General features: G+C 47.6%; 3 protein-coding genes and 1 long non-coding RNA gene across 8 annotated transcripts; 2 read left to right on the forward strand and 2 right to left on the reverse strand.

Moving 5' to 3' along the window:
- Window positions 1-416: 416 nt before the first annotated feature.
- lsm11 (LSM11, U7 small nuclear RNA associated) lies at window positions 417-2,110 on the reverse strand. Its single transcript, XM_029165713.3, has 4 exons — window positions 1,611-2,110; window positions 1,383-1,522; window positions 1,063-1,146; window positions 417-887 (listed from the first exon to the last, which is right to left on the reverse strand). Exons 1-4 carry the CDS (start codon window positions 2,059-2,061, stop codon window positions 624-626), a joined length of 939 nt encoding a protein of 312 aa, XP_029021546.1. The 5' UTR covers window positions 2,062-2,110; the 3' UTR covers window positions 417-623.
- A 93-nt stretch (window positions 2,111-2,203) lies between these two features.
- thg1l (tRNA-histidine guanylyltransferase 1-like) lies at window positions 2,204-5,467 on the forward strand. Of its 5 annotated transcripts, none has more exons than XM_029165715.2 (8): window positions 2,204-2,339; window positions 2,603-2,730; window positions 2,928-3,122; window positions 3,239-3,415; window positions 3,498-3,667; window positions 3,747-3,835; window positions 4,760-4,867; window positions 5,076-5,467. In XM_029165715.2, the coding sequence occupies exons 3-8, from the start codon at window positions 2,935-2,937 to the stop codon at window positions 5,235-5,237; spliced, it is 894 nt and encodes a 297-aa protein (XP_029021548.1). In that variant the 5' UTR covers window positions 2,204-2,339; window positions 2,603-2,730; window positions 2,928-2,934; the 3' UTR covers window positions 5,238-5,467. The 5 variants fall into 5 exon arrangements, with proteins under 5 accessions (XP_029021548.1, XP_029021550.1, XP_029021549.1 ...); XM_029165717.2 differs by having other exon boundaries at window positions 2,603-2,682; XM_029165716.3 differs by lacking the exon at window positions 2,204-2,339 and having other exon boundaries at window positions 2,548-2,730.
- A 1,311-nt stretch (window positions 5,468-6,778) lies between these two features.
- On the forward strand, window positions 6,779-18,687 carry adam19b (ADAM metallopeptidase domain 19b). Its single transcript, XM_029165640.3, has 23 exons — window positions 6,779-6,912; window positions 7,125-7,225; window positions 7,326-7,396; window positions 11,931-12,009; window positions 12,150-12,226; window positions 13,083-13,287; window positions 13,378-13,443; window positions 13,636-13,707; window positions 13,782-13,948; window positions 14,198-14,282; window positions 14,424-14,563; window positions 14,648-14,825; window positions 14,897-14,986; window positions 15,086-15,281; window positions 15,527-15,635; window positions 15,736-15,952; window positions 16,103-16,180; window positions 16,475-16,583; window positions 16,667-16,796; window positions 16,881-16,983; window positions 17,061-17,411; window positions 17,492-17,583; window positions 17,678-18,687. Exons 1-23 carry the CDS (start codon window positions 6,795-6,797, stop codon window positions 17,682-17,684), a joined length of 2,841 nt encoding a protein of 946 aa, XP_029021473.1. The 5' UTR covers window positions 6,779-6,794; the 3' UTR covers window positions 17,685-18,687.
- LOC129604756 (uncharacterized) lies at window positions 7,219-9,602 on the reverse strand. Its single transcript, XR_008695944.1, has 3 exons — window positions 9,246-9,602; window positions 7,474-7,708; window positions 7,219-7,382 (listed from the first exon to the last, which is right to left on the reverse strand). It is a non-coding gene; the product is annotated as an uncharacterized LOC129604756 (long non-coding RNA).
- Window positions 18,688-18,823: the final 136 nt, after the last annotated feature.

The raw sequence follows: 18,823 nt of genomic DNA on the forward strand, positions 1-18,823 counted from the left end.
AAAATCTTTACAACTTCCACAAGATGCAGTAAATTGTGCTTTTATGGGTAATGTGCCCATTAAAGAGTAAAAGCAATCTGAGACGTCAAGACAAATGACAGCTTTTGAGTGCCAGCTGCAATCTCTAGCTTCACAAACTCAATTATTCATATTGCATTTATGAAGTCCGCTGAGACTGCGCTGTCATTCCTGTTCAAACTAATGGGGGAACGCAACATAAAGGGACGAGCGCTGGGATGACAGAGGCCTCGCACGTGCCACCAATGTGTTTGTGCTGCCACCTGCTGGACAACAACCAGAATGAACGGGGTTGCCCATAAAACGGCAGGAGAGAAAAATTAGTGGTTGATGGACAAAACAAGCTCGGGAAATAACTAATTAGTTCTGAAAGCTTTTTATTTCTCAATACAGATTCCTCTGTTGGCCACAGAAAAACATCCATATCAATATGATATAACAGTTTGATTCTTCTGAATCAAATTAAGTCAAAATTCCACTGACATTCCATCTGCAGCACTTCACACATTATTACAGATGTGTGTTAAAAATACTACTTACTATTATTGGGACATTTATGGAAAGCAGCTGCTATTTTTGCATAAATATCAAACATAGGACAAAACTCAGAGCGGCTGTGGGTTCACCAGAATAATGTTCTCACCCCGGATGAACAGCTGGTTGACATGGCGTGTACGGACCTTGCCGTACATCTTGGGCTCTTTCTTCTGTTTGGATGTGGGCGCTTCCGACGGCGTGGACTCCGTCCTAGCGGCTCTGCTGCTGCTTGCAGTGCGCGAGCCACCACTTTTATCTGCAGCTTTGGGGGTTTGGTTCTTTCCTGATTTATCATCTAGTGAGGTTTCCTGCAGCTTTAACTTCTCAAAGAGCTGCAAGAGAAGAAGCAAAACCTTGAGGTTGCACGTTTTAATAGATTTAACTTAACCTTTACCAAATTACTAATGCTCATTGCTATTTGAAATTTTAACTTTATATCAGCCTTAGTTGTCAACTTTACTGAAAGGAGGTCAGCACTGACCAACTGTACACTGAACTAGACCATACCCTTGTAATGGAGAGTGTCTTCTCATGGTTCAGCGCTTCTCCAAGCAACGGCTCCCTGTAAGTCTCATCTACATCCACCATTGCCTGACAAAAGCAAGTAAGATAATAAGGAGAGCTCAATATAAAGACATCACATCATCGCACAGAACAGCATAGTGGATTACAGCAACCAGCCACAATATTAACACCTGTGACTGACAGGTGTAGGCAATTCTCTGCTGTCAAAACACAGACAGACCTCCACTGAAAACTACATACAGTTTGGATCCTGGTCTCACACATATCCTGGCACACAGCTCTGTAAGCAGGAATCCCCTCACCATGTTCCAGAATTTGTCGAAAGCCACGACAAAGCCGGAGCACACTCCCCTGAGCCCTTTGAAGGTCCTGATGTGAACTTTGACCCTTATCCTCTCCTCCACGCAACGGAACAGCTCACCCAGAGGACTGCCTTTACACACTGCGCACACACAGGCCACACAAGGTGTAAAGATCAGGAGACATTCACTTGGAGCACACAGCCATGTTCCAGAAGTAATAAAACCTACAGGGCATTCTTGTCAGGACGTTTTTGGGGGGTTTCTGCCTCCTCCTCCGCGGCGCGCTGCCGCTGCCTTCCCCCTGTTCTGCCTCCGGTACCGGATTGTTCACCATGAGCCGCTTCAGCCTCTCGATGCGCTCCGGGTCCGCGACCCCTTTCAGAGCCTTCAGCCGCCGCCTCTCCACATTCTCCGGCTTGGCTCGGCCCCGGCCGCCCTTCAGAAAGCTCTCGTAATCGGACACGTTGTTAAAGCATTTGATGTTTGGAAAGGGAAGCGACACGTTTTGAGAGTACAGGGCCAAGAGAGGGTCGAACTTATCCGAGCAGAAATCTAATTTCTGCGCGTCGTCGTCGTCCGCCTCCGCCTCTCGCTCCGAGGCCGGTGTTGTGGTAGAACGTGAAGCGGACTTTGCCTCTATAGTGGCTGGTTTGGTACTTTCTCTTTCTTGCTCCTCCATGTTTGAAACGATCGAAGCGAAGCGAGGAATTCTGGGAAATCTGTAACCATCCGCGTTACACGCATCCCGTAGAGGAAAAAGACGCACTAAACCCCAAACACTTATTGGAAATTTCCATCACTTTGGTAATTTTCATGGTGCTTAACAATTACAATATTTAATTGTTATAGTAGAAATTAACAAAAAATTCTAGGAAATAATTTGAACTGCAAATTGGATACATCGACCGTGCGACGTGTCAAGTATTTGTCAACAGCATTAACGTTTGCGGGAGGAAGGTATGTTTAGGGAATTCATTTTGAGAAAACGCTCGATGACTAAGATGACTTTACAAATAAATACACAAATTCTTGTTAACGGCCCTTGTTCACCGCATGATGGTGCTAAAACTCAGGTGATGTTTGATATCGATGTATGATGTCGATGGCTCTTATTAGTAAATTATGCAGCACATCAGCACAATACTACACTTATATACTATGGTGGATTTGTAACGCGGATCTGTAACAACGAGACCCTTGATTTGTTTGTGTCTGTTCAGCTTGAGCTCCGGAACGCTTGTTCGTTCAGTCCACGGAACCACTACGACCGTAATCGTTGACGGACTGTACACAAGCCAGCGTGAGTTGGTAGAACAAATGACATCTGGTTTAGAATAGCTTCTTGCACGTACGTGTTGTTTCGAGTTTACATATAAACGTGTAACTTACTTACGATAAACATTAATAATCCTAAAAGGTACATGTGATCTGTTGGTTCACATTGTAATCGTATGGTGTGATATCTATATAAATTAATCACAATCTTGTATTATTTGTCTTTGAGTCCTGTGTATATGTTTGCTTACTGTGTTTTCTCTTCTGCAGTGTCCTCATGCTGATTGGAAATTCTGGCACATTGGCTGTCAGGTGTTGCATTGTCAAACCCTTGGCTTGTCTTTTTACCAGCACCAGCAACATGGCAAAGAGCAAGTTTGAATATGTCCGAAGCTTTGAGACAGATGACACTTGTCTAAGAAACTGCTACATTGTTGTGAGACTAGATGGCCGAAACTTCCACAAGTCAGTTCCTTCTCATACCGCACACTTCTTATTTATTTGAACACACCAGTGATGTTGCAAGTTAAGAATTTGATACACAATTGTATGTATAATATTTGTCTTCCATATTTCCATAGGTTTGCAGCGCAGCACAATTTTACAAAGCCCAACGATAACAGAGCCTTGGGCCTGATGACCAGGAGTGCTCGCTCTGTCATGGAGGAGCTTGAGGATATTGTCATTAGTTATGGTCAAAGTGATGAGTTCAGTTTTGTTTTCAAGAGGACCTCCACCTGGTTCAAGAGGAGAGCCAGGTACTCAGATTTTGGCAGTGGAGACTTTCTAATATTGATTTATTTTGCCTGGCTTAATTTTTCCCTTTTTCTTTTCTGACAGTAAACTCATGACTCACGTGGCCTCTCAGTTCTCCTCCTCATATGTGTTTTACTGGAAGGAGTTTTTTGGCGAACAGCCCCTTCTGTACCCACCTGGTTTTGATGGACGCGTGGTCTTGTATCCAAGCAACCGCAACCTTAGAGACTACCTGAGCTGGAGACAAGCAGATTGTAAGGACAAACAAACATTTGACTGATGATTTTGTTAAGTAAACGGAAGAAATATGAAATTGTGTTTGTGGTTTTCCAGGTCACATAAACAATTTGTACAACACAGTGTTTTGGACATTAGTACAGAAGGGAGGACTCACTACAGTCCAAGCAGAGGATCGTCTAAAGGTAAGAGCAAAACACAGACAACTTGTTTTTAAGAGTCCCATCATATGAGCCATACATTTTCTATGGGCTGTGTGCTAAGTGGGAGGTTATCCCCTCTGTTGGCCAGAGGTAATGTATTTATATATAAATATAATGTACATATATTTCAAACCATGTGTTGAATATAAGAAACTCGCAAGCATGCATTTAATGGGTTTTAGCTGCTTCTGTAATATTAAAATCAACTAAAAAAATAAATTAAAATTCCCCTCTAATGACAACAATTTATCAGAAAGAAATAGTATTTATTTTACTATGAATGCTGGAAATATATGTGGCTGTCAATTTCAGAGAAACTCTTTCACAATCATTGCGTGGTGTGCATGCAATGGTTTATTACTTCTCTGACCATCGCTATAATTAATTGTGGTTGAAGGTGAGATCATGCACTTGTTTGTAACTCCACTTATGAGTTCACAGTTTATATAAATATAGTTTGGACAAAACAGATCAACAGAAAATAAAGCATTTTTAGCTTTCTATGGAACATCAACTCTATCAACTATTAGTGGCAGCTGCTGTCAATTGACATGTATGGTTTACTAACTTCCCCTGTGGGCGGTGAGGGGAAGTCCAGTGATGTGATGACAGCTGATGAGTTGTGATAATGGAAATGTTCCTGTTTGGGCAGCGAGTCATTCACACCCCATCATGTCTTTGTAGTTCTGAGTTTATTTATCCCTAAAAATCATCTCAACTACAGACAGTAGTCCTCCTCCTCTGATGTTACAGCCTAAGCAGATCTCCTGTTTCAAATGACAAAGCAAAGGGTGGTGTAGTTGTAACCCTGTATTTCAGACTGAGACCATTTTAAATTGCGTCTGCTTAACTCACAGTGAAGACATACTTGAAATATAATCACTTTCATTTATGTTTTGATTTCAGGGAACATTAGCTGCAGACAAAAACGAGATCCTATTCTCAGACTTTGACATCAACTACAACAATGAATCTGCTCAGCACAGGAAGGGAACCGCTCTCATCTGGGAAAAGGTGAGCTGCTTAAAACTCACTGAGAGGAAACTAACACATGTGGCATATTATGTATTGCAAAGTTGTAGTTTTATGGGGTGATGTGTTTCTAAAGTTGTGTATTACAGGAAAAAAGTAATTTGATCTATCACAGTATAGAGTGTTTTTTTAAACAGAGTTACGGTACTATCGATATTTCCTTCATTATACTTCTCATTTTTTTGTTTAGCGCGATGAAACTGTCACAAAACGCATGAAGGTCCCAAATGAAGAAGAGAAGGATGTGGCTGTGACTCGCAGCAGGAGGAGAGTGGAAGCCCACCACTGTGACATCATAGGAGACCAGTTCTGGGAGGATCACCCAGAAATCCTGGAGGACGACAGCTGCTAACAGGGCCTCTGCTGCTGTAGAGACTAATGCTGAACCCACACATGGTTGCAACAGTTAAGATGGGCCCATATAAGCAGCAATTCACAGAACTGTCCTGTAACTTACATAACAGCTGAAAGATCGTTTTAAACTGACCCCTTTGATTTTTGAATTTGTATGATTACGCTCTCGTAGCCGGAACATCTTCATAGCTTAATGTAATAAACTTCTTTCATATCGTTTTGTTAAAATGGCACATTTCCTTTTTAAATTTCAAGACAGTATCAAATGGGAGTTTTTTAGTCTGGCATCAAGTAGCAGGGAAGTTGTCCAGCAGCTGGCTTTCACAAACAGCTGCTCACCTCTCTTTAGTCTAGTGCATCGAGTTGCATTCCTAAAAATAGAACTTCATTTGATATCATGAATGACGTTTTTGTAGGCAACACATCTAGAGCCCATAAAATCTTTCTGTTGTCTGCCTAAGCAAGCCTAGCTGCCATCAGTTAAATAACACTTGAAGGAGATGGAAAAAGCCGAGTGAAGCAGAAGCCAGTCCTCTGGCAGTAACTAGCCTCCTCGACTTGCAGCCAGACACCATTTAGAGATGTGAATGGATGGTCATCAATGCTAAGAATACTTCACACACCCTCGTACACCCTATCCCTCTCTCATGTGCTCTGACAGATTTATCATCACACTTCCAAAATGCCTGTGCAGTATGAATGGCCGCTGGTGGAGGGCTGTGGTATTGTCGGGTATTACAGCTGTAATTTTAGTTTAGCTGACCTTGTTACAAGCATGTAGCTACTGTACTTTATGTAACCAGGGTTCAACTCTGAGATATTCTCATCTGGAATCCACTGAATTCATGCACACCTGTTTGGTGCTGACTTTGTCTTTACACAGGTGTCATATTAGCAAATGAATCAGTCTTTTGCAAACTTACTTACTTAAGAAATCCTAGAAACCAGAGCGCGTGTCGACAAGTGTGCAGTTATTTAAAGAGTGCATGTGTTTACACATAGACCCTGAACCTAAGCCCTTTGGGTTTCTGCTTGGAGGACCCGCTGAGGTGCCACTTCACTCAACCCCGGTCAAACTGTACTTGAATGTCCCATTTGAAAGTGTTCCCATTGACACACACGTCCTCAGGCAGCCATTACACCATTTTACAATTACAAAACACTGTACACATGTCAACATGTTGTGTGGAGAAATTACCTTGATTATTTATTTATTGCAAAGCTACCTGCATAATTGTCTCACGCTTAGAAATATGACATGAACCCGGTTTTGACCTCATCGTGGCATGTTTTGACTCATGGACACGCTAGAAAACCTATTAAGCGTCGACAACACTCCGTTCGCGGCAGATACGAGCGCTCGGATGGAGGAAGCGCAGGGGGAGTGGTTCATTGAGGAGGAGACGAGCATCTCCCTCAGACGCGCAGCAGCAGCTCGTGCGTCGCGATGACTCGCCGGCGGCTTCCTCTCTGATTTAACGACTTCACCGGACCGGTTCGGCCGCACGTTCGTGTACTGCATGCGCCGATTCCTCTGGAGCCGCGTTTCGTTAGGATGCGTTCAGGCGCGCGTCGTCCTCCCGTCGACGCGGCGCGGTCCTCGCTGTGTGCGCGCCTCCTGGTTGTCCTCTCCTGCGTTCAGGCTGCTGCGCCTGAACGCAATGTTTACAGCGGTGAGTGCGATGGTTCCGCGTAGCTCCCACCTGGGAATCAATGTTTAAACGTACGACAGCGGCTGTACCGCGAATGCATCACAGCGAAATACTGAAATATAGTTCGGAATGTGCACGTGTGGCACGCGAAATGTTATTGTTTTGATGGTTTTATTTGTTTATTTTTCCTACTGCTAATTTGCGAACCCCTCAATTTGCCCGTTCTTCGCCAGGGCTCAGTGAGCGGAGCATCCTTGAGCACGTCCGGGGTTACGAGCTGACCTCCCCCCGGTGGTTGCATCCACGCAGACACCGGCGGGCTGCCGGCAGAGAGGTGAGTCGGTCCGCGTCTCTCCGGCCGCTTGAGCGTCCACGCACGCGATAAGTCAGCCATTGTTCTGTCAACCCATCTCCGTGCGTTCTTTTTTCCGCAGCATCCAACAGAGGCACAGGTCCTGATCTCGGCCGAGGGTCAGGAGCTCCGGCTGCACCTGGAGAAAAACAAGTGAGCGATGATTTCACGCTGCTTCAGTGTTTTATAGCGTGGAACGATATTTGGGGCAAAACACTATGTCAACTTACTTTACTTTCACAAGTTGTACCAGCTCACTGTTTTTTCAGCCCAGATGTTAGCTTCTAAGGGGACACACTGAAGGTCAGTGTGCGGCTGTAGAGATGGGGGATAAAGGGAGCGGAGCAGTGATTATGGACACCAGACGGTTGACACCTGATCTGTGAGCCCTGAGCAAACAGGAAATAAGACCGCTCCTCTGCTCCTGTAATCTGATGGAGCCGCTTCCCGTCCAGCGTTTCGCCCCTTTAGGTGAGAGAGAGGCCCGAGCTGTGATTTGTGGCTGTCGGGCTCGCGCTTGGACACGAGCGGAATGGCAAGCGTTGGTGAGCGTTAGAAATGCGGTCTAGTATCAGCATGAAACATGAGCTCTCTCTCTCTCTCTCTCTCTCTCTCTCTCTCTCTCGCTGTCATTCATTGGCGCTCAGGCACTCGCGTTAAGAAACCAAGACTCCGCTGCGTCTGAGCGATGGTGCCCTGAGGGCTTCACCTCCCTGCTCCCTCTGCCCAGCAGGTGGTCAGACTCCTGGGCAGGGAGTCCACATCAAACACACAGCGCTTTGTTTGTCCCCATCTTCAGCGCCTTTGGGGTTCATCTTGCGTGAGATAAGGATGTTGGTATCTGTGAGGAAGAGGAACTCGTCTGTTTTTTTGTGCTCACCTTTTAAAGGCATAGAGCAACATCTCAACTGTTTGATGAAATGAGCAACCTCATGTTATGGTGCAACAGGACAGTTATCCTTACATCACTTTAGTACAAAGCGATGTTAAGAAATTTAAAGAGTAGATCGTTATATTGATTTTTAAAAAGCAATAAAGTAAGTAATTTTAGGGGCAACCCTGAGTCTGGGACGACTACAGTACTTACAGTGTAACTGCTTTCTGGTTTCTTTTCTGACCCTTAACCACGGAGCCACTCTCAGTCATTTCTGTACAGTCCCTTTCAAGAATAGTTCAAAGGACATAAATAAGTGCTCGCCTTCCTGCTTTTTTCTTTCTCAACCCTTTATTTAGTCTGAGGTTTGGATTGGCCGCCTGAGCTCGGCAGAAAACCGAGGCTGAAGATTAATGTCCCAGTTTGGAGAGAAGCCAGAGAAAATGCTGCCAGTGCCCATCTCTGTGTCCCGGCAACTCCCTCGTGACCTCGCTGAACCTTAACGGGCAGATACGGGCGGAATCGAACCAGCTCCGCTGCCCCCGGCTCCGCTCCACATCACACTCTCTTTCATTTCCAGTCCAACTGCGCGTGTGTTAATCATTCCTATGTGCATGGGCGCGGGTGTCTGTGTGTGCGTGCGCCTGGGCTTTTACCCTAATGAAAGGCTGGGCTGTGCTTGATTTGGTTACGAGCCAACCACAGTGTGCTGGCTCAGAGCGCAGAACCCCGGCCGCAGCCACGGAGGGAGGATGAGAAGGTGTGTCTGAGGATGTGATGGACCAGGGGCGAAAGGCAGCAGAGAGGAACGGCTTCTCCGTATGAATTATATCCCTGCTTCCTCCTCTGCAGGACTTTCTGTGTTTTCTGTCCACACTCATTTAAGTGCACGAACCTGAATTAACCGCCCCGCTGGGACATGTAGCTGCTATTGTTCTCCCCTCGTCCTCACCTCGTATGTCTTCCCCTGTCCGGCTTAAAAAACGAGCGCCCCATTCATTCTCCTCCCGCGCCTCGGCCGGCGTTCCCCAGGGCCCTCGCGCAAACACACATCTCCCACGCGGGGGCCGCGGCCACACGCAGGCGGGCGACACACAAAGGAACACAAACAGGACTTATGGCACGGACCTGATGGATCGCGGGTCCAGGCAGCAGAGGGCGAGGGGTCCATTTGCTTGTCCTTGTCTCACTTCTGTCTGGGTTTAGTCTCACGGCAGCGCGGCCCTGTGTGCTTAGACGCGTTAAGCTAGGCGTCGGTGTTAGCGCTCGCCCACATCGTTGCCCCCGTGAAGTAAAAGCCTCTTAATCATTGCTGAGCGGTACTTTGACTTTGCCACTGCCTCCCTCTCTCCCTTTTTGCAATGATGTCATCTGATACTATGAGAGAATGCGACCCACTGACCCTTATACATCACTATCTCCCAAGCGCATTAGCATTAAACCTCACCCCTCCCTTGTCCCGCTGAGCCTGAACCGAGCCTTTGTCCCAGCCCCACTTACAGACAGGCCTGATTCAGCCCATGTTTCTTGGCTCAATCACATCATCCTTCTGGATTCTGGGTCACTCACAGAATCTCAGCGATTCAGCCACTCCATAGAGGTTTTCCCTGCTTCACCCTTCCTTCTTCAAGCTGTGATAGCATTTACCAGAATCTAATTATGGGTCGGGGTATTTCGTATTGGTGCAGGGCTTTATTTTGCCAGTTTGCCAGTAAAAGTTAAAAGTGTGACTATTTATTTTACTATATATGTTTAGTTTTGGACATTGGACTCTCAGAGACTGTGATGGATGATTTGAAGGAATACAACACTGGATCAATCTGCATTCACAAACACAGCTTGACAACAACACATTTGCTCTTATATACTATAGGTCACAAAGCAAAATGTGCAGGTTGACTGAGTTGAAGCTAAGTTAGTTCACTCTTAGCACACAGGGTTTTAACTTCACAGAACCGTTAGTCCGACTACGCCCGGTTTCAGAAGTCATCATCAAGATGGAAATGTTTTGTTTTTGAGGTCAGAAACGAGACAAAAGGAAAGCGAACCGTTTGATGACATCCACAGTTTGTTTCATGTGTTTTGAGGAGGACTGGTTTCATCTCTACCATTTGAATGCACAGATGTTTGGTTCAACAGATTTGTCCATATGGGCAATGCGTTTAGAGGCTACAGTATGTGAAACCTATTGTGATGCATAGTTGCACAATATATTGTGGAATTTAAATAATCATCAAAATTCATTCATTTACTAAATGGCAGAACAAAGTGAATATGTGAGATAACTTAAAATTGAAAAACATTCCCACACATGCATTCACACCACACAGAACATGGAAAGGTCGCCTGAGAAGATGAGGAGGAAAGTTATTAACCAGCATCACAGTATAAAGGTAAAGGTTTTTGGACCTTCTCCAAGCAGCCTGATATCAATGCATGAATTGTTTCCATGTGCCCTGAAACCATTAGACAAAGAGCTGAGGACACTAATGAGATAAAAGCTGAAAATCTAGGGCTGTTGTGGTGACTGTGGTTCGCCCACGCCTGACTGCAGCATCGGTAGCTTTCTGAGTGGCAGGGAAACAGAGAAAGAGGCGCTGTCTGTTTCCTCCTGGAAGAAGTCATTGTCTTTTTTGTCTGTTGACAGAGCGGTTGGAAAGGTGACAGAACACGGTGAGAATATCTGGGGAACTAGAGGAAGGCCAGATGTAAATGAGGTCAGAGGGTCAAGTCACAACACAGCGGGGTCGCCCTGTTTAGGGTTACATCAGCCGGATACGTTACTGCTGAGTAATCATTTTCGAGCCGTCTGTTGGAGTGTGTTTGAGAGTGTTCCATGTGTACAGACCCTTAATTTCATGGTGGTGAGCTGTTAATGGATGAAGCATTTTCTGTCTTGTGACTTGCTTAGTGGCTGCTTGGCCTCAATGGGCCGTCATTGTTTCAAATGGCTTGTGCCCCTCAGGGCATCTGATGGTACGACAAAAGAAAAATCCCCATCTTCCGTTCATATGTCTTCATCGTCCTTCAAAAGGAATAGTTAAGAAGGCAGGAAATTCACGCTTTGAATGGAAAACATGGCAAAGCAACATGTCACTGTTAATTTAAAAGTTTTAAATAAAAAAATATGGTGCCATATTGATGAGACTAGACCGTGTGAGACATCATAGTTCCCCTCTCAGTCCATGCATGTAGATCAGTGGACGGAGGCACCGGAGAGAGGAAACGCTCTGTGAGCCAGACAGAGTTTATGGAGGAGAGCAGGAAGAATGGATTGAGACGGAGTTGGAGGGAGAACGGCAGGAAAACAAGCATCTGTCAGACATGTAAATACTGGCTCGCTAGGTTGACACAAGTTTGACAGGGAGAAAAAACACCCCCTCATCTGCATCCACACAGATGGCGGCCATGAGGAATGAGATGTTCCACCACAGTGAAATGACGGTGACTATGATTTATTAGTCTGCATTTTATACCAATGCAGAAACTCTGTGAGGCTAGGTTGGGTATGTGGGTTTTATTACAGACACACCACTTCTGCACATTCTTCTTTGGATTTAATCTCTGAGAGGATCTCTGTCTAAATCTTTAAAGCCGCCTGGTTTTGAGTCTCTGTCACAGTGAATGTTTTATGAGCCGTGGGCTGCAGGAGAGAATCCGTCTTCCTCTGTCTCTTCTGTTTCCTGCAGCCTTCGCTCAATGCATTTTTCACCGTGACGCCTCCGTGCTGTTGCTGCTCCTCGGGACTGAACGTCTGATGCTACATCTATGCCTCTTGTATATTGTCTCTGACTTTGTTTGGTCTCTCCCCAGGCAGCTGTTGGCCCCTGGATATCAAGAAATATGGTACACGGCCGACGGAGCCCGCAAGTCCTCCTCACCGGCCGACACTGTGAGTCTGAGAGACAGTTTGATGTTCTACTGCAGAAACGAAGTGCAAAGGATCGTAAAAAAATAGATAAACACTAATACACTTCATATAGAGTAGATGGACGTTAATGCTTCCACTGAGCAATTGTTCCTGTCTTCTAGCGAAACTGTTTCTACCATGGAGAGGTTCTGGGTGTGGAAGGCTCCAGTGTTGCTCTTAGTACTTGCTCAGGTCTCAGGTAAATATTATGGGCTGTATTCACAAAGTTCTTTGTATAACGTCGCCTTCCATGACAAAATGAAGAAGAATACATTTTCTACATTTCCTCTGAGAGTCATCAGCAACACGAAGGAGCTGAAAGTGAATAGTGGAAAGTTGGGCAATACAGTGATAGAGAGATCGATGGGAGAGAAGTAAGAGTTGTGGTTGAAGTCGTCAACATGCAGTAAAACACATTTAGTCAGGTCTTAGGTAGAAGAGAAGAAGGTGCAGAGCTGCAGAGTCGGTTGTCGGACCACAGCTGCGTAGATAAGGTGACAGGAAACAGTTGGGTACAGTGTCCTGTGTAGTTCAGTAGGTTAGTGGGTCGCCGGCTCAGGAGCCGGTTCACCGGGTGCAGCTCGTTGTGGAGATCCTATGTTTTCTCCTCATGTGGCTCCATAGCAGCTGATACTTCCTGCAGGGGAGAGAGCAGAAACAGACGAGGAATTGGCAAGCGGACACAGAGATCAGAGCCATGTGTGTCTCTGTTTTACTGCTCTGCATCTGGAGGACGAGTGGGTTTAATACGTCTTTATATGACTGGTGTGGACTCTCTGGAGAAACGCAGACTCAGCATATGGGGACACTGACATGTGGGCGACAGGCATTTCCAGATGTCTCACAGCAGCAGGTCAGGCAGCTGTGAGAATTCATGCGTGTTTATGTAAAGGCAGCTGTGCTCCAGTGGTTTAGTGGTAAAGCCAGAGAACTGTGTGATCTTCATTCATATACACTGATAAATCACCAGTCCAGCCACTGAGTACTGGCTCGTCTCAATGTTCACAGCACATTCACTGACTGAAGGAACCTTCAATAGTGCCGTGTTTCCCCAGGGGCCTGATTTCTCTGAACACAAGCCTTTCCTACCTGATCGAGCCCCTCCCTGTTGCCACGGACGCGCAGCAGCACGCCGTGTTCAGAGCCGAGAGCCTCAAACTGCCCGGAGGTAGCTGCCTGCATCGCCACGGCAACGGGGACGAGAAGGAGGGCCTTAAAGACTTCATCCATGGAATCTCTGTGCCACCGCGCAGAGAGAGGGTGAGTTCAGGCCGAGGCAACCGATATCCGCTGCCTGACACACACAGCGTGACGTCAACCCACGGGTAAACTTTACTTATTCCTTTTCAGGGAAAGCGAGACCTGAGCCAGAATATGAAGTATGTCGAGCTGCTGATGGTGGCCGATAAGACTGAGGTGAGGACACAGTAGACATGCTCACATTTGGTTCCTTTTGAGGTTCATCTTTAAATACAGGAGTTGAGGTCTTATGTGTTAATTTATCAAGTTAGCTGTAATGGGCAAATAGAAATATCACCTACTCATGGAAACACACAAATATAAGAATAATCAATGTAGTAATATCTGTTTTAATATGATTATGTGCAGTATGAAAACCATGGCCGTAGTCTTGAGACGACCAAACAGAAACTACTGGAAGCTGCTAACCTGGTTGACAAGGTAGGTGAAACCCGCAGGCGGTCGTCGGATCTAAATGTAGCCATGACACCTTCTTCCTTTGGTCGCTCCTGCAGTACTACAAGGCTTTGAACATCCGCGTGGCGCTGATCGGCCTGGAGGTGTGGACCAACCAGGACATGATCAACGTGTCGGATAACCCGCACAGCACTCTGGCATCATTCCTGTCCTGGAGAAGCAAGCAGCTCCGCACACTTCCCAACGACAACGCCCAGCTCATCACGTTAGTCTCTCTCTCTCTCTCTCTCTCTCTCTCTCTCTCTCTCTCTCTCTCTCTCTCCCGTTTCCTGGTAGACCCGTTTATCTCTCTGCACCCTCTCCACCGATGAAGTCCCTTTATCTCCACGAGGCCTCGGCCCCATGGAACGAATGCCTTGGCTGCTTTCATCCTAATGTTTTGAGATAATAACCGGCACCAGTTGTTCCACGGTGTCCAGTTGGAACTAATAAGCAGTGGGATTTGCGTCTCTAGGGGGAAGTCATTCCAGGGCACCACCATCGGGCTGGCACCTCTCAAAGCCATGTGCTCCGAATACCAGTCAGGCGGAGTGAACGCGGTGAGAGTCAAGACTATAAACAAACATCAGTCCTGTTGTTTTACAGCTCAGACGTTGGTCTAATGTAAACCTCGTGACCAACTAGCTTAAAAAAATAAGAGTATAGTAAATTAAAATATTAATGATGATCTCTGGACTCAGGACCACTCAGACATCACGGTCGGTGTGGCTGCCACCATGGCGCACGAGATGGGCCACAACTTTGGCATGAACCATGACAGCGCAGGCTGTTGCCAGGCGAGCGCTAAGGAAGGAGGCTGCATCATGGCCGCCGCCACAGGGTGAGATGCGCGAGTAGAATGTTTCTTGAAGAGATGTGCTTGACGCCGTCCTTTTGTAACGCGCATGCTTCTTTGACGGGGCAGCGACCCGTTTCCGCGGGTGTTCAACAGCTGTAACCAGAAGGAGCTGAGGAGCTACCTGAGCTCCGGCGGTGGCAAGTGTCTCTTCAACCTGCCCAACACCAGGGTCATGTACGGAGGGGGGCGCTGCGGCAATGGCTACCTGGAGGAGGGGGAGGAGTGCGACTGTGGAGAGGAAGAGGTGGGTGACGTCTCCGAGTTGTCCGTGCTTTGGAGGTTTCGGTCGGGACTCACGGCTCCCGTGCTGTGCAGGAATGCACCAGTCCCTGCTGCAACGCCAACAACTGCACGTTGAAGGCTGGAGCGGAGTGTGCCCACGGCGTCTGCTGCGACGACTGCAAGGTGCGAACTGCCATGTTGGCGGAGGGGAATGAAGATGCCGTCTAGGCTTCAGATAAAAGCTGGAGGTCTCTTTTATTTTCGTCTTCATGTCTTGCGTAGCTGAAGAGTCCGGGGGTGCTGTGCCGCGCTCCCTCGGGCCCGTGTGACCTGCCCGAGTACTGTGACGGGAAGGCGGAGTCCTGTCCGGCCAACTTCTACCTGGTGGACGGCTCGTCGTGCGCGGGCAGCCAGGGCTACTGCTACACCGGCATGTGCTTGACGCTGGAGCAGCAGTGCCGCTCGCTGTGGGGCAAAGGTGGGCAGCACAACCTGCTGTGCATGTTGACTCTTTAAAGACTTAAATGAAACCAGGCGTCGGTGGTTCACAGGAGGCGAGGCCTGTAGGACAGTGTCCGCACAGGCGCTGAGCTTCCCTGCAGAACCTTTGAGGGACCGCGCAGACCAGTGAGCGGTGCCATCTGGCCTCCATCAGGTGGTCCCGCACCACACGGCGCGCGTGTATTTATACGTGTCTGTGCATTGTTATTTTTCCAAACACAGATGGCCGTCTGGCCCCCGACCTGTGTTTCACGGAAGTAAACAGAGCCGGCGACATGTACGGGAACTGTGGCAAAGACTCGCTCGGGAAGTACAGGAGCTGTAAGGAACGGTGAGGAGGAAACGCTTTGGGGGGAAAAAGCAGAATGAGTGAACGCGTAGCGGCCTCGTCCACATCTGAATAAACGACTTCTCACTGTGAATTGCACCAGGGATGCGAAATGTGGGAAAATCCAGTGTTTGTCGTCGGCCTCCAAGCCCATGGAAAACAATGCTGTGCCCATACCGACCACAGTGACGGTAGGACAGAGGAAGGTGCAGTGCATGGGCACGCACGTGTACAAGCTCGGCTCGGGAGACGAGGACTTGCAGGGCGACACTTTGGACCCGGGTCTGGTCATGACCGGCACAAAGTGCGGCGCCGACTCGGTGAGAGACCGCATCGTCGTGACACGGGAGCGTCCATTAGAGTCACTCACTTAATCTCCCTGTCTCGTTACCACGCTTAATGGCCGTTCACTGCCGTTAGGTTGAATTCGACCGCTGTGACGTCCTTCCTCACGACTTTCCTCTTAACAGGTTTGCTTTAATGGAGAATGCCGCAATGCATCTTTCCTGCGGGCGGACGAGTGCAGTGCCAAGTGCCACGGACACGGGGTGAGTCCCTGTGAGCGCGAGGAGGGATGATGGGTTTACTGGATGAGCTAGCTGCTAGCCCGCTAATATGGAAAATGAAAACCTTGGCAGCGACGCAGGACTTAACTCGATTCTTTACATAATGAAATGTTGCGCCGCAATGATGTGCTGTGATAAAAGCACCCTCCAGTGTTGGAATCAACCCTGTCGCTGTCTACAGAGTCAGTGATGCCGGTCACAGTGGAGGCGAAGGGGAAGGAAACGGGTAATACAGTGAAAGTGCTTTTATTTCACTTTAATGCGCTTTTTCATCAGCTGTGTAACAACAACCATAACTGCCACTGTGATCCGGGCTGGGCTCCTCCTTCGTGTGACCAGCGGGGGCCGGGCGGGAGCGTCGACAGCGGACCCGTCGCCCGCCACAGTGAGAAAACTTCAGCCGGAGCGCTGATTTTAGCTTGTGACTTGGGTACGACGCTCATTCCTCTTGTCTTCATTCGCCCACAGAGGGTTTTCTTCCCGTCCTGGTCGTCCTCCCGCTCGCCCTCTTCGCCGCGTTAGCCGCCGTCGGACTGTGGTGCTGCTACAGGCACAAGTACCGCCAGCTGAAAGCTCCGGCTCCGCCTCCGGCGCCAACGTAAGTAGCCGCGTAGCGCACCGAGCATCAGTGAGCAGAGTGGGAACGACGGGCCTTGACATCTCTCTCCACCTGTGTTTCCAGCCACAGTTGTGCCGTCCCCATGGGGGAGAAGCCTCTGATGGGTCCCAGCACTGGACACGCCAACCCCACATTCCTGCTAAAGAAACCGGAGCCGGGCCCCCTGGTAAAGGAGCGCTGCAGATGATCCCTTGTTAATATTAGAACATGCACGCTGAGCTTTGTTCCGGGGTTCCTCCACAGGCGGCGGGCTCTTCTGGCGGGAGCGCACCGTGCTCAACCCTGTCGAGACACGCTATCGTGCGTCCCACCGTGAAGCCCCCTCCCATTCCAGCGTACGCCGCGGGGCCTAAAGCCCAGCCTGCAGCTGTTCCTCTGAAACAATGTGTGCCCCCCGCCTTCGCCGCACTCCCTCCGCCCGCACCCGAGCTGGAGAAGCAAAGACGACACCCGGCTCCTCCGCCCCCCCCGGGACCTCCCCCTGTACCTGCTCTGGAAACGCAAAGCCTCACGCAACCTTCAGGTGGACCCGGGGCCCGGCCAGAGCCCCCAAGGAGGCCCCCCCCACCTTGCCCTGTCGGCAGACTGCCCGCGGTAAATGTGTGCTCTTAACCAGCAATTAGTCCGTTTTATTTAAGTGATGTTAACATGAAATGGCTTTCATTTAAATCCAGCAACAACATCAAGTTGAAGTGGTTCAGGTTTCTACTAAAGCCCTGCCGAGGAGCGGAAAGGCTCCATCTACTGGACAGAAAAAAACAACGCGGTGAGTAATAAGGCACATATCCACTTCTTCCTAGATGTCTACCTGTTTAAGCCCTGTGCTAACTCTATTTTTATCCTTTTATCCCCTCTATTAGCTCCTAAACTAAACCTCAGGGACACGGGGGGGGGTCACCACTTGTATCCAGCGATGGATCGCCTGAAACCTTCTTTTCAACAGTGGCTCAGTTAAACTGTGGGAAAAGATGAATACTTGAAATATTTGACCTGTTGACAGTTTATTTATACTGCTGTACTTTGAGGACATCCACTGTCTACGGTGAATTACAGAACATATCACAATGAGTGAATTATGAATATGTTTACTGATTTTTGCAAATGGGCCATACGTTTCTGCTTTATCCACTTGAATCTGAGACCTTTGTGATCAGCCTGCCTGATGTTGCATGTGTATCAGCAGCACTATGGAGACGCTTTGAGGGGTGGTGTGAAGGTTTACAGCTCGGCCCATGTACTAAACATGTACTAAACATGATGCTTCCTAAAGATGCAGCATGTTTGTTACATTATATAATAGAAGAATTATGGCATTTAAACTGGATTGATAGGGACTAGTAACACCCACATGTGTATAATGTATATGGCAATGATGAGACATGTATTTTTTACTATTTTTATTTATATTTGTTTTATATTGTTATATTGTTGCACTTTCAAGAGTCTTTTTAGTCAAGTACTTGAAGTGGTCAAAAGGGGATTTTTAATTAGTTAATTACATCAAATAACTAGTAATAGTTAATAATTGTGAACCTGTTGCCATGGTTCAGGGCAACATTTGAAACTAATTCATATATTAGGAACGAAAATGAGCCACAGTTTTATTTACTTTCTATAATTGCGCCATACGTTCAAACTGTTCACTGTTTGAGTTTGCGCCTTGTGCAAATGCGGAGTTAAGCTTCACTGAGAAGACACCGTTATGTGACGGTTGGATGTAACTGCCCTGCGATGACTTGGTATCCCCATACGGTACCGCTGAAAGGACACAGCCTGTCAGCTGCCATTAGTTACCTTCTATGCAAACCCAGGCACTGTGCAATAACATGTCTCCAACTGGAATCGAAATAAAACACATGTATAACGTGCATTTGAAGTGTTTTTGTCAATACTGTCTTGTTCATATTGGCCAGCAGGTGTCGCCCTATCTGAAATTGGATGAGCCAGAAAGAGCTGAATATTGTGTGTGGGTGGGAAAAGATGATTATGTTAGAGATGAGATGACC

The sequence above is a fragment of the Betta splendens genome, chromosome 10 (genome assembly GCF_900634795.4).
Source record: "Betta splendens chromosome 10, fBetSpl5.4, whole genome shotgun sequence".
Classification (NCBI taxonomy): domain Eukaryota; kingdom Metazoa; phylum Chordata; class Actinopteri; order Anabantiformes; family Osphronemidae; genus Betta; species Betta splendens.

What these genes read in the sequence shown, in the direction of transcription:
- lsm11 (XM_029165713.3), bottom strand. Translation starts at nt 2,061, where the DNA reads ATGGAGGAGCAAGAAAGAGAAAGTACCAAACCAGCCACTATAGAGGCA. An exon ending in TCGACAAATTCTGGAACATG is followed by an intron (nt 1,147 to 1,382) that starts GTGAGGGGATTC and finishes TGCTTTTGTCAG; the next exon opens with GCAATGGTGGATGTAGATGA. An exon ending in AGACACTCTCCATTACAAGG is followed by an intron (nt 888 to 1,062) that starts GTATGGTCTAGT and finishes CTTCTCTTGCAG; the next exon opens with CTCTTTGAGAAGTTAAAGCT.
- adam19b (XM_029165640.3), top strand. Translation starts at nt 6,795, where the DNA reads ATGCGTTCAGGCGCGCGTCGTCCTCCCGTCGACGCGGCGCGGTCCTCG. An exon ending in GGCGGGCTGCCGGCAGAGAG is followed by an intron (nt 7,226 to 7,325) that starts GTGAGTCGGTCC and finishes TTTTTTCCGCAG; the next exon opens with CATCCAACAGAGGCACAGGT. An exon ending in AACCGGAGCCGGGCCCCCTG is followed by an intron (nt 16,984 to 17,060) that starts GTAAAGGAGCGC and finishes GTTCCTCCACAG; the next exon opens with GCGGCGGGCTCTTCTGGCGG.
- thg1l (XM_029165715.2), top strand. Translation starts at nt 2,935, where the DNA reads ATGCTGATTGGAAATTCTGGCACATTGGCTGTCAGGTGTTGCATTGTC. An exon ending in GATGGCCGAAACTTCCACAA is followed by an intron (nt 3,123 to 3,238) that starts GTCAGTTCCTTC and finishes ATATTTCCATAG; the next exon opens with GTTTGCAGCGCAGCACAATT. An exon ending in TGGTTCAAGAGGAGAGCCAG is followed by an intron (nt 3,416 to 3,497) that starts GTACTCAGATTT and finishes CTTTTCTGACAG; the next exon opens with TAAACTCATGACTCACGTGG.